This window comes from Helicoverpa armigera, chromosome 10 (genome assembly GCF_030705265.1).
Source record: "Helicoverpa armigera isolate CAAS_96S chromosome 10, ASM3070526v1, whole genome shotgun sequence".
Taxonomy (NCBI): Eukaryota; Metazoa; Arthropoda; class Insecta; order Lepidoptera; family Noctuidae; genus Helicoverpa; species Helicoverpa armigera.
In genome coordinates this window covers 11,549,332-11,563,815 of record NC_087129.1, presented here as the reverse complement: position 1 = coordinate 11,563,815, position 14,484 = coordinate 11,549,332, and the positions used below count along the sequence as shown (strand labels likewise).

Below are 14,484 nucleotides of genomic sequence, written 5' to 3'. Positions count from 1 at the left end.
TAGGAGAACTTTCACTGAAGGCATTTCTGTTCAACTAGGAACGAAATAGACTAGTAAAATTATAATAATCTGGCGGAAAAACTACTGCATGTCAAAAATACTATCCTTGTCATCCAGAAATTGTTCATATCGATTCCTAGCCAAGTTCAAATTTTTTAGTACCTACAAACAACTGGAAGGAAATTGATTGGTCCAACTTATTCCTCGAGTTAAGTCCACAATCTATATGGATGGTAGACTACAAAACTACCGTTGCATTTAATTACAATATACTATAGTTACATAGGCTAATATATACCAAAAGCATGGCACATTATTTACTGTACACAATCTATTATTACATCTACCTGCTATCTATGTTTTGAAATACCAATCTGGGCCCTAAACGTGACTGTAGGAGTTAACTATAAACTGTCTGGGATAATATTGTATCTGTAGTAGCACTAGATATATGTAAATACATAAGGCTTTATAGTTTTAGTATTCCAGTATATAATAAGGATTACTTAAAAAAGATAAAGGATTAATTTTTAGGTTTTCATTTCACTCGCTGATTTCGGTATCCGTGGTAACTTAATGTTCATTGGCTAACTTCAGAGATGAAAAGTTAGTTGGCGCAAACTATGTATCTACTTTGGCTTACAGACAAAAACTCGGAAATGCAATTTTTGCTCAATTTTTATAGTACCACGAGGAAGGAAGCGTCTCAAAGAACTTCCTATTCCTTTCTCCTGAAAAGTTAAGTTTTTACACTTACGAGGTTATCGCTCCAAAACTACGTTGTATCGTAAAAACTACGAGCACAGTAATTTGTTAATCAACTAAATGTATTGAGGCTAAGACCTGCAATTATTTAATCTAGACTAATACCTTTAATTGCTCTTTGAGCTAAAACGTTTATTGTACCTACATTTAATTTTGTTTTGCACTTACAATCGTTTTACGTTTTATCTTCATTTGCTGTAAGTGTGATGGTACTTTTATTTATTTATTTAAAAAGTACTGCCACATCAAAAACATTTAACGTTTGATAAATTAAACTACTTTTTAGTTTACGGCCTGATGCATGTGACAATGATGGCGTACATAACATTCGCAATTCATCGGCTCAAAGATAGAATACAATAATAAACCTTAACTTCTTCTTATTTATACCCTTAGAACGGGTTGTGTTTTTCCTAATCACAATCTGGATTTTAAGTTTTTGATGCAGATTTGCCAGTCTAACCAGATGTGCCTTAGTACTAATATTTTACACGAGCCTAGTCCTCGATCCAGTTCTCTAGGTAACCAATCTGATAAATGACAGTCAACCTTCTGGAACTCATTATGACATAGATGATCACCCATCCATGAAGCGACTGCACCAAGAGATACTTAACCTTATGATCAATTGACTCTTGACTCAGTTACTTAGCCAAACATTTTCCACAAGTATTACACAGAACAAAATGTTTAAATAGATTTGCATAGCAAAACTTATGTCGAAACCAACTCTAGTGAGGTAAGGTGAATGACCTGAAATTGCTGTTAAGATTAAGCAACAAATTGCGGTTTAGAGAATAATAGAACCCGCGAAACTGTTTATGTTTTGGTGATGTGTAATTTGTTAGGAGTAGGTAATAGAGTATATTGCAATTTCTAAGTACTTGAATTTTGCAGGCGCACTTAGGTAATGAGAATATGGGTCATGTGACTTGCAAATAAAAGTTATTTTTTCAAATAGTTTATCAGTTTTGGCCTTGTTGGTGAAACTGGGTAAATGAATTGTATTTATTGCTGAGATATAAAGTTATCTTAATTTATAAATCGTATGGGCAGAGGAAGTTATAAACAAAATAATCACGCGATTTCAATCGAATTTATGTACGATATTTTTTTAATTTAATGCTATTGTAAATTTTCGGATCTTTGACCCCGTTAAATTCTAATTAGACTAATGTAAGTTACACAATACCACTTCACCAAATAGTTCGTATCCGCTATCTTTGACACTAATTCGTTATTCATCAGTTACAAAACATGTAACTACATTCTCTTACGTAAAACTAAAATTACATATTCTTAGATTATTATATTCGTTTGTATGAAGCCTTGTATGTTATGCAATGTCTAGACATGCATTGATGTTTTGTGATGTAGCATACATAATTATTTGCAGGTGCTTCAATTGAAATAAAAATGTTCAGATAGGTATTGTCTTCTTTGTATTTTACAAAGATATTTTAAAAGGTACAGGTACACTGTATACTTTTTAGTCGGTTGATAGTTTGATTGGGCTCATAAATCAGTATGAAAAGGAAGTTAAAATGATCTGGAATCCGGTCGGTATCACCATCTGCCTAGCCTTTTTTCAGCTAAGTTGGGGTTGGCTTATCAGGATGCATGTTTAGTTTGCAGTGTGCAGGGGAAAAATAGGTTGCCGATATCAGCTTAGATAACGTAACAAAAACCGAAAATACATGTACCAGCTTTTTGGTTAAATACGATATTTATATTGTTTTTCGGTTTGCTTCTTAACTGGTATTATTTTGATTGTAGACCAACTACAGTCTATTAGAAGCGACCTCAATTTTTAGATCCAAATTTTTTCCATTTTATATATGTCGAAGGACCAACTCTTTGGTAGATCTTAAGAGCATCAAGAGCAGGCTTGAAACTTTGGTTTTTTGAGGCGAGTCGGCCATTGCAATAACGTGGATGAATTAAGAAAACTACTCAAAAACTTTCATAGTATTTTATTAACTTGGTTTAGTTATACTTAAGAACTAGTGTTAAAATTAATGATATCACATTTCAATTTCACAATCATAAAAACTAATTTTATGTTATATTAAAATTACATGTTTATTGTACTCGAAGTTATCTTATTCGTTACATTTTCAGGACGGATTAATTGGATTAAAGTTTTTTAAGGCTCATTTGTTTATTTCCCTCATATAGTTAATTTTCATTGGTGAATTTTATAGTAGCACTATATTAGTAATTTAATGGTTTGAAAGGATTTTGTTCAAATGTCGTTCAAGTATATTTTGTTCTTTCGATAAAATGTAGCGCTTAACATTAGTTTCAAAACATTGAATCTTTAAAAGTTTAAATTGTTATTTATAAATGACATGCAGTCCTCATCTATTGAGCAATCCTTATAAACACGAGCTTAAACTATTATTAGTTTCAAAGTTAATGCAAATAAGGCGTAACAAGGAATATTAAATACATCTAAGAAGATTAGTTTATCTTAACTTTAGTCATAAAATTAAAACATGGCATTTAGTCTATTGTAATATTATTGGTAACACATTCATGAACGAAAAGTTCTTATAAGAAGCAGACAGAGAAAAAATAATTATTCAAAAAAACTTTTTAAGAAGATTAATATCTCTAACGAACTCGCTATGAATAAAGAAAGTTTTAATAAAACAAAAGAAGTTGATTTAAATATACTTAGAAAAGCAATAAATCAGGATTATTTACAAAAAGTTGATATCGTTTCAACTTATTGGAAACTCTTCACGTTTATTTTTCAGAGATTTTATTTTTCTTCAGTGTTTGTTTTCATACCTAATTTCTTCATAAAATATAATTTTTTTTTATTCCAAGTGTAAAGAGCAGAATTACTAAAATGGTCAATATATAGAAGTTTTTCTTAGTATTCGACCCTCTTATGTAGTTAAATTAATACAAAAAAAATATTGTCGTTGAAAGATTAAACTTAAATCTACAAACATTAACTTTACTTATGTACTACTTAAACTGAATTGGCAATTTATAACAATCATGTAGTCTCTCATTAAACGTTATGGGCACAAATAGTTCTCCGAACTTAATTTCATTAATTCAATTCATTTCGAAAAATACACTCAAGGTGCCAGAAAATGTGGTCTACCACTTTATGATAATTTTATTCTGGTGAACTCAAAACTATTTTCCAAGACTAAAGTGATAAAATAACAATTTGGGTGCATGGCAGTGTTTCAGCCAAGTTCAAAACAGAAAACGACTATGATCCACCTGTGTTTATACCGTCACTATATTATGTCAATACTTAACACTAACACGTGGAGAGTTAATTGTATATTATTCCACTTATTATAATTTACAAGAGAGCCCGTCTGAGGTAATCGATAAAATATTTAGAAATGAAGATAATCGAAGAATAATATTTAAATTACTTAGAATAACGTTATTGAAACGTGTGCAAGTAATAAAACTAAATGGTAAAAACATAGCCAAGGAATAGAAAGAATATTTCTGAGTATAATGTAAACTTTCAGACAGGCTTTCGATATCTAAAAACGTCTTGTAATTAACAATCACAACCCAATTAGCGAGTTTATAGTCCTTGAGACTATTTATCTTAACAATCTTACAAAGTAGTTTTATCTATGTCTGGAATGTCAACTACTATTACTAAATTACAGTTATTCTTCATGGATAAAGTCGAATTTTTAAATACCTTTAGCATCATTTGCTGTTACAGTATTGGCAGCAGTCTGATGTAAGATTTCTTCTGTCTTTTAATCTTAAAGGTATTTACAAAATTCATCATAATATTTTCACCTTATCATTAACAAACTAAACTACTATCATACGCTCAAAGTGTCATTCATTGAAACACTCGTGACATTCGCAACGATCTCCAGAACTGGAGTTTCATAGAACTTATCAACCATACTCCTGATGGATGTATAGGATCCTGCAAAGAGGGCCACGAGAGATATCATGGCGATGAAGATGTTCTTCCAAAGGATCCATTTGAAGGGTCCAAGTCCTCGGTCCCATTTGTGAACGGTGTCGATGATGGCTGGAGTCAGGAGACCCAGGGTTGAAAGGAAGATGGCACCGCTGAGGTTGATGAATAGCTCCAGGTCGGGGAAGGCCGCTGCGAGAGCCACTGTTGGACAAAGAAATGTTTTAAAATAGCTGTTACACGAGAACTGCTTCCCACGGCTGGGTGAAAAGTCTTTGTCCCTTTTTAAGCGTGTTCTTAGTTTTGGCTAAACTATGTATAATGTGTTTAGGAATATAGCTTCAAATAACCCTTTGACAGTTGCATCAAGTTTACTAAGTTTTTTTACTAATGTAGCAAATGACCAGATGATAAGAATAGGAATTTTATTTACTTAAAGAGAAGTGAAAGGTTATTGTATCCCGTTCTCTTCTTTTGAATATTATTCTGTTACTCAAAGAAGTTTAAAAACTTTTCGAAACTTGCAAATATTGAGAAGCGTTAAAGTAAACGAAGTTAAGTTTTTCTTTGCAAGACAATTCTACCGTGAAAACGTGTTCTTAAGACTTTTTGAATATAAAAATATGGCTTTGATGGACTCGCACTGAATAATAAAATTGTTGCAAATCCATTCATAACAGTAGAATGAAAGCTTTTCCTATTGTCAATTAGGATTATCCTCGGGCAGATAATAATAATGTAGATCCTATTATAGTACTGAAATTGTTTAAGTGATGCTTATGACAAACATTCTGCAATTTATTTTATGTGCATCTTAAGAGTTAGAAATTTTTATTTCCAAAAAGTACACGTTCTGTTACCATTAGCCCCAAACTAGGCAAAGCCTGTATTTTGGGCGCTAACTTAGAATGGTTTACAAATAATAATAAAAAAATATTCTCCCATATAGGTTCACCCATGCAAAGCTAACTAGATAAGCAAGAAGAATGGTAGTAGACAAAAAATCTTACCTGATCCAACGACAGCAGTGGTCCTGATAGCAATCTGCGTGATGTTGTGGTACCTCACGGAGACCTTGTTGTGCAGCTGTCTCCAGATCATCTCCATGGGCACGTAGAACTGCAGGCTGTAGGTGAACAGGATCGCTAACGCCATAAGGATCTTGGCGCTTTGAGCTAGACTGAGAAAAAATAAAATGTGGTTTAGATTACAAGATGAACTAAGCTAACGTGTATCCTTAAAAAGAGTATTTTTAGTATTTTCAGTAACTTAGAGCCTCTCTGAACTTTAGCTGTTTTTGGTTCTTCTTCTTTCACAGCCATTACAGCAAAGCCTATTCATGTCAGACCGCTTTGATAGGGCTATCTTTTCCGGCACTATATTAAGAGCGTGTACGTCAACCGCGCGCCATTTGGCCTAAAATGGTACTTTTCAAACCACTGTTTCTCAGTAACTACTTTTCCTATAACTATGTTATTTTTTAATAACGCAAGGTAATTTCACTGTCCATATAGTTAATTGAACATAAATTTCAATTTGTGTAGTTTATATACTTAAAATCCCTATAACGTAACAGATGTTTTATAAAATTCCCGTTCAGCGTCTATTTCGAAGCTTAAATTCATGTGAAAACAGTGGCAAATCTAATCATATTTATTTTTTTACTCATAGACGAAATCCCCATGCCTATAGTTAGTTGAAAACATTTTTTGATTTAGGTCTCTATCTTTCAGAAAAAAATATTTTAACAATGTGAAAAATTGTGATTTTCAAATGCTTTTTTTACCTATCTATCTTACTTAATTTAATATAACAATTATTTACTATAGTAATATAACTCTTTCTTTAAAACATAAACTTTATATTATAATTTAATCTCTCGTTTTATTTTTTATAAATTATTTAAAACTACTATAAAACGCTGCACGCGAGTCAACTCAAACCAGACCGCCGCAAGGCTTCACAGAGAGGACGTGTCGCTCCGTCACATCGCGTAGGGTGAATAACCTCTGCCGTGGATACCGAGAATAGAGTACATTTCAAGCGCGACCAACAAATCTTGATACATTACTATTTTATTTAAAGCTAAATTTTGAAGCATATTTTTTATCGATTGAGTTGAAATTTTGTTTGAATGTTCAGTTTTAATGACAATGTATGATTCTATATCCAATATGGCGGTATACCCAAGATGGAGAAAAAATGTTTTAATGCATTCCTACGATATGGGTATCAAATGAAAGGGCTTGCTATGAATAACTCGAAAAAAAATGTGTCGCGAGTCTAAATCCAATATGGCGGACTCCTTAGGCTAGAAATCACTTATTGCAGATGTCTGTTACCAATCGAGCGATAATTTTTTTTTTTTTCATTTTGGATGTACCCAAATTTTGACTTTTGATCTCGAATAACTTTTGAAGCATATAGGATAGATAACTTAAAACTTTATTTGCAATGGTAAACCCAAGCTCTTCACCAATATTTGGCTTTCCGGCAATTGTTGTTATTTGACCACAATTTTTCGGTCTGGATGGACTGGACCATTCATATAAACAATCAATTTTTCAAATCGGTCCAGGCGTCTTTGAGAAATCGAGAACAATCAAATTGAGAACAATCACAAAACAATCTAATTGAAACCTCCTCCTTTCTTTTTTTGAAAGCGTTTAAAATATAGAAACTCTTAACATTGTCATGTTATACAGAAAGTCCTCAAAACCAAGGTTTTCATAGGTGCCCGATTTTTTTGCAAAAGAGTGTAAGTATTAACGACTTATTTTCATGCTTTTATATTTTAGACATCCATAGACTTACACTATTTTCCCGCTATTAACTATTTACTAAATAATATATTTTTTGTTCTACCAATTTCACTCGAAAGGATCAAAATGGTTTGTGTGACTATACGTGAAGTATGATAGGCACGCACACAGCCGCGACGCTAGTCTGCGCGGTTTTTTGCGTTGAATTACCTAAAGTTGACATCGCGCGCCGAGCGTACACGCTCTTAAGGCATATTCAGTAATTTTTAAAAATTATATGATGAATACTCACACTTCATCCTGTGGTAGATTCAAGGTCACACTTCCCCTAACATCATCTCCATACTTCATGTATCCAAAGAATCCAACGATTCCATACAAGGAGATGACGATGGTCATAGCTACGTTCAGGACTCCAGGGCAGCCGAGGAACTGCTGGGGTTTGGCCATCTCGTTCTCAACCGGCATCACCACGCCGATGCCTTCCATTGCGAAGATCACAGTACTGGGGAGAGAAAGAATAATGTAAAGAAGGTTTTGTTCTTGATTCTACGAGCATTTAAATACCTACCCTATTCCCAAGTCTATCATTGACTCTATGGTGTGTAAAATACCTATCCCAAACAAAATGCATTTTTCCTACTCATATTTTATCTTATGGATCGATGATCGTGCAGTTAGCTTCTGATTTTCAGAAAGATCTAAAGTTTTTGTACATTAATTTTAAATAAAGAGTAAACATGAATAAATTACATATAGAAAAACGAATATAATAGAGAACGACCATTATGGTCAGTAGTACAATATGGTAGGTATATAAATAGCTTCCTAAATTATATGATTTCATTACAATCACTCAAACTACCGTTTATGACGTCAATTAATATTCAATCGTTGCCACTAATTTATCCAAAGCGTTCAGCGCACTATTTGAACCATAAATCGCATGATTAAATTAACCCAGATCAAATAAAATCAAACAGCGATTTGAATGTCCACTCGTTAATCGCAGGGTTAGCAAAAACGATATTTTAGACTGTTGTAATTAAAAGTCACGGTGGTACCTATACGCATTCTAAGAGTCAGACATACACACTGCAGACTTTTTAGTCGGTCGACAATTTCATCGGGCGCAGATAAGTTCTTAAAAGAATAACAGCCTTACTACAAAAACTTAAACGTCTGTTGAACACTTGTCTAAAAAAGTGTGTCTGCAAACTTTATTTCAACGTCATAATCTGTTTTTTTTAGACAGATGTTTAAAAGTTTTTGTAGTACGATGGTTTATTTTTTTTACCAGAGGACCAATAATGTCGGTCGACTGTTTAGTCTTCAGTGTGCTTGGATTCTAATAGTTTTTAGTACTATTGGATCGGGGTGGTCGTTACTTTTAATTGTTGAAGAGTTCCAAATGGTTATTTTGATTACAACTCAGGTACGGTTTGAATTTGAAGCGGGGGTTATGTTAGCTGTATCTAGGAACAGTTTTGCTAAAAGCGTAGTTTTTAGGACTATTGATCATTAGGTATATGATCTAAGCCGTGTTAGATAACTATCTCGGTTTTAATCCGTATAAAATATTGAAAGTTGTTCAATCGCAGTTGCGTATTTGGACTTAAATATTTCTAAGTAGGTAGGTAGTAAAATTCTAGTATTTTAAGCGATTTAGTTAATGTTTAAGTATTCTGTAATTGGGGAAGAAACTGTCACACCTAGTTCAGAGCCTTTGTATATTTTTGTCTCATATGGTAAATAATAGATAAAGAAAAAATACACATAAGTGTCATGCTTAAACCTCATTTCAAACAGAGCTTATTAAACCTATAAGAAGCAATAATATTTGACTTCTTACCTGATAAACAAAGGCCACTGCGTAACACTGGCGACCACAACTCTCCCCTCAGGTTTAGGCAGATCACTGAAGATATAATACATAGTGATCGCGAAGCAGATGACCAGGAACACGTTGGCTATGGCCGAGAAGGGGACCAGCCACTTGAGGTTCCTTATCTGACAGATTAGAACTAATGGCACTAGGGTCAGTGCGCAGTATGCTTCTACTGATAACTTGTATTCTGGGATGTATTCGTCGAGGACCTGGGAAAATAATGTTTTATTATGGTGAATGCGATGATTGTACCTATAAACTGAGCTGTCGGAGGAAAACAAAAGTATCAAACATCACTTAGTCGTACCCCTGTCGGAACTTCAGGAACTTCAGGTACAAAGACAATGTTTATGTTAAGATAGATTATTTTTATTGACTGCTCACTGTAACTGAGTTTTTTGGGGTAAATGTTTGTTGTAGTGTCCTTTAAGGCTTTAAAATAAAGAAAGAAGTGCCTACTGTTTTTCATATAACACTGGTGTGTAAATCAATTTGTTCTTTAGACGCCAGGTGAATTTATGTTAGCAATATACAATACTACCAAAGATAAAAGTTAAACTAGGAGTTTCCATAATTCAATCATTGACTGTATCACGGAATTCAATGTTTAAATTAACCTATCAGTTAGAGTAAGAAAGTACAACAAAAAACAATGATTAAACTTTCAAAAAGCACAAAGCGACTGCCTTTGTGATGGCAAATAATGGTAAATCCGAACTTGACAAAAGTTACTAAACAGAGTTTAAATAACATTTAGTAAGAAAATTAATTTTATTATAATCTTAATTAATTTGGCTTTTATTTAATTAATTTTGCCGCCAAATCAAGAAACTTTTCTAATTTATTGCCTACAAAGGAAAGTTTTGTTAAATGTTCGTGTATCTAAGGACCAAAATCAAAGGGAAAAATGGGCAAACATTATTATAACATTTAGAACAATGATTACTTAGGACTGACTGAAAGCAAACAAACCTTAATTTGCCCTTTTAACCAGGATAATATCACGAAGAAAAAACAAAAAATGATCATATTGGGTATGGAGTGTGGGTAAAAATTACGTAAATATTGACTGAAAATATTATATTTTTTGTTTAAGAAGCTGTTATTATTAGCAAATATTTGTTTTAGTCTTACCTCCTTGAAATTTTCAGCTATGAATACAATATACACGCAAAGTGCTGCCAAATAAGTACATGTCATCGCGTAGTCGACAAATGTTCTGAAAAAAGAAGACAAACACTTTTTAATGCAAAATGTTAAACAGGGAACCATCTAGCCCTCAGAAAAGAGTTATGGGAAAATAGAAGCATAGGGGAGTTTTTAGGGAAAGTACACAAAGGGGTATATAAGTGAGTATATACGGGTAGTATACAAGCTGTTGATTTGCATCTGTGCAATATTTCAGGAGGTTGACATAAAATACGGAAATAATATTAGCGGTTGGAATCACAGCAGACGGGAAATAGTTAAAACGGTTTTAAGACCAGTAACACATGCGAAGAGTTTAAATACGGGCAGAACATTGACGGATTCCCGAAAAAAAATTACGTACCAATTTTTTGTTGATTTGGGTTAAAATCATGAGCATAATTACGTCCTTGAATTTTGCACGGATTCAAATGAATAGCTTGTATAAAAGAGTACATAGGTTTTAGCTTAGCTGACTAGCGAGTTACCTAGCTAATTTAAAGCTTGGATGCGTAGTCCTCATATCATTTATAAAACTGGTCTCACCTTGCAAAATTAGCCCAAGGCCTTAGTCTTTTAGGTCCAAATTCGAATGCAGCACCGCACGTTTCCGCGAAACCCATGGATGGCTTCTTTGCGTCTACGCATACTTCTTGAGACGTTTTGACCTGTGAAGAAAATTGAAACAGTTTCGTTTTTTTAGTCACTAGATGTCGCTAGTTGGACTGATAAAGTTAGTCTAATGCAGTTTCATTCATTTACTATAACGATTATTAAAAGTTTGATCTTATATTATGATGATAAAAAAAGATCTGTAATGACTAAATTTCGGAAAAACACTAAAATAGTAAAAAAAAAATTGTAATATCAAAATTAAACATAGTAATGGCTACCTTCTTTCCTCCGTGTACGCTACCACATATAATATGTATGCATTTGAACATATTTAACCGCAAACTTTGCCCATAGATAAATACAACACATTGAAATTTTCATACATAGGTGTAAGTCACGTACGCATGTAAACTTACATCTCACGTGTTTTGTTTAGAAAAACGTGACACAAGAATTTGAAATAGGTACTTAACATGTTATACACTACATACACTCTTATTAGGCTCATCATAATTCTCTAGCGGCATTTCAAAACAAAAGCTAGTAGGATGAACTTTATAAGGAAAATCAAGTACAACATTGTATTTAAGTAGGTACTTGGCAACCATCAGTAGAACTTACATATCGTGATAATATCATAATATCAAGTAAGCAGCTTAAATCTTTGTAAGCGAGCTCAAATATACGAAGCTGGTAGCAATTAGGTAGCAACTCTTTATACATATTTCGAGGGGATCTATCAAGAGTGATGACAATAAATTGGAACACCTGTCCTTACCTGACCTTATCAAAATCAAAATCAAAAATCAAAATCAAAATCTTTTTATTTCACATAGGCCTTTGCAGGCACCTATGAAACGTCACATTAGTTGCACGGTTCCAAAAAGTTGGTCTCATGGAGAAGAGCCGGCAAGAAACTCCATAGACACTCTTTTTAAAAAGTAACATAGTCACAGTACAAACAGTATATTACATAACAATAGTATGCTCACAGAATTATACAATGCAAGAAAGTTTATCTGTAAATCTATACAATGCAAAGGGAGAAGAAAAAGTCGTTTAATTGCCAGGGAAGCCACACATGGAGAGATGAGTTATCGCCATATAATATCTTTATCGTCAACAAAGTCTTGAATTTTATAATAAGCTTTTTTAATTAGGGTGGATTTTAAAGTGTTCTTAAATTTTATATCCGTGAGATCGGTTACACACTTAGGCAGCTTGTTGTAAAAACGGACACAATTCCCTAAAAACGATTTATTTGATTTCGTTAATCTGAATCTCGGAACTACTATTGTATTAATGGAATGTATATCACTTTTAACACTAAATTGATTTAACAACTTATAACAATCTGTATAAATCTTAAGATGAAAATTCAAATGCCACATTTGACCTCATTAATCATCACCAATACATATAAATTGCTCCTTATTTACCTACATATAAAGTGGCCCTTTCAATGAATTCGATTGCTTTCTAATCACTGTCCATTAAATAAAATACCTCGAAAACTCGATCGGAGAGCGTTGGAAATGCTCTTTCATTAAAAGCTTTAGTGAGTAAAAGTTTCTTCAGAATCTTTTCAGAAAAATCTTCCGTACTTGCGAATTAGATTCAACGTGAAAGTCCCTTTTCAATTTAAGAAGGTTCGATTTAATGGGTCCAAAACAAAGTGGGGTAGAAACGCTGAAGGTAGGGACAACGGTAGATTTAGAAGCATTTATTCAATTTAAACGTGCACACAAATGCCACTTCAGACAAAGGAAATAATAATATGGAGTTAGGTCCCGAAATGTTTTCACCATAACACAATGTAAATGACTTCGGAAACATTAGGGGTTTAGACTTGGTAATTCACGACCCAGATTTGGTTGTTACCACCAACCTATGGATTACGAATTGATGGATATTTTGGTCGTCTGATCCGTTGATTTTAATGCCAGAAAACAGATATTTCTAGGATGCGGAGTAACGTCAATTCTCGTTCACATCCAATTTTGATTGCTTTCTGGTATGTTCTGAGTGCTTTAGTCCGCTATTTATCTATTGAGTTTTAAGATAAAATGATCAGATAAACCGCAGGCGAAAGTACTCATAAAATAACCATAAATAGCGTGAACTTCTGAATTTCAAAGCCCAGTTTTATAGCATATTCTTTAAAGACTGGAAACCCATTTATTAATCAGCCATAAGCTAGATTAATTGTAATTTCCATTAGTTGATGTATCTATTTGCGTTAATGCTCCTCTTATGTATTCCTTTCATCATCAATGCCAAGGTTATAAAACAACACAGGTATTCCATGGGTTTTCATGCAATATTTTCCCCATTATAAATACAAAACATGGTGAATGGGGGAATTATGGAGGTCGAGGCTTTTGTAATTTTTGATGTCCGATTTGTTGATCCTGACATAATTTGAATAAATGACCGTGTAAGCTTATACCCTTTGTGTGTTTATGGTTGAGTATGAATGCCCCATAAGCAGGTAATACAATAATATGGCATATATAATCTGATAAGAATTCTTATTTTTTTATAAAAACCCTACGAGCACTGAAAAATATCCTACGTCAGAATTTCGATTTATCTCAGTTTTCAGTGTATCTATAAATTTCCCTCTCAATTAGCCTAGCGAATTAAGCAGAAAAAACATAACAGACATACAGACATTTTACATTTATACCTAAAGATGTTTCTTTACAAACGTTTAGTAAACAAAGCGAGTACCAACAAAGAAAAACGGTCACGCAGCATTGATTAATAGATGTAATCTTTTAGCCCGTGAGTTGCTAAGCTGCAGCCTTGGCCTTCAAGCTAGCTTCCTAATGTCGTAAGCAGACGAGACTGCCAACATGTACTTATTGCGTTTAAATAATACTTAGAAGTGCAGAGTAACTAAAAGCTGATTTACCTATATTTTTTTTTTACTTATTGAAAAAGATGGAAATGGTTACCCACATAATGTTAAAATAATGCTCAGAAGTATAAAAAGAAGAAGTAGCTAAAGGAAGATAAACGTGATTGAAAAGGATATACAAAATTATTGGAATGGTAGATCTTATTAGATGTTTTTTTGTCTAGCAGTTTAAAGAACAATGCTTAAAAATTGAAATTTAAAATGGGAAAATAATATGGATATTTGCAACTTTTCCTTGCTAGTAGCTCGCATGTAGTGTTTTTTTTTTGTCATGGCGTTTAGGCCCAACTCAAAAAACATCCAGAAAATTCCGACAAAGGCGCAGACTGAAGCTAGTTTTGTACTAATATCAATGCTGAGATGAGAAAACTATGTTGAAAGTTTTCATAAAAGAACTTGATACTCAAAGAGAAGCTTA

At 33.2% G+C, this 14,484-nt stretch overlaps 1 protein-coding gene across 1 annotated transcript in view; it reads right to left on the bottom strand.

The window, feature by feature from the left end:
• Positions 1 to 2,722: 2,722 nt before the first annotated feature.
• Positions 2,723 to 14,484, bottom strand: part of LOC110370986 (proton-coupled amino acid transporter-like protein pathetic) — a 49,381-nt gene continuing 37,619 nt past the window's right edge. The window contains exons 5-10 of the mRNA XM_021327029.3: positions 11,075 to 11,196; positions 10,475 to 10,559; positions 9,305 to 9,549; positions 7,745 to 7,957; positions 5,701 to 5,870; positions 2,723 to 4,894 (exon numbers count right to left, since the gene is read on the bottom strand). Coding sequence (XP_021182704.1) covers positions 4,587 to 4,894; positions 5,701 to 5,870; positions 7,745 to 7,957; positions 9,305 to 9,549; positions 10,475 to 10,559; positions 11,075 to 11,196 — 1,143 coding nt within the window. The 3' untranslated portion in view covers positions 2,723 to 4,586. The remainder of the gene's footprint in view (positions 4,895 to 5,700; positions 5,871 to 7,744; positions 7,958 to 9,304; positions 9,550 to 10,474; positions 10,560 to 11,074; positions 11,197 to 14,484) is intronic.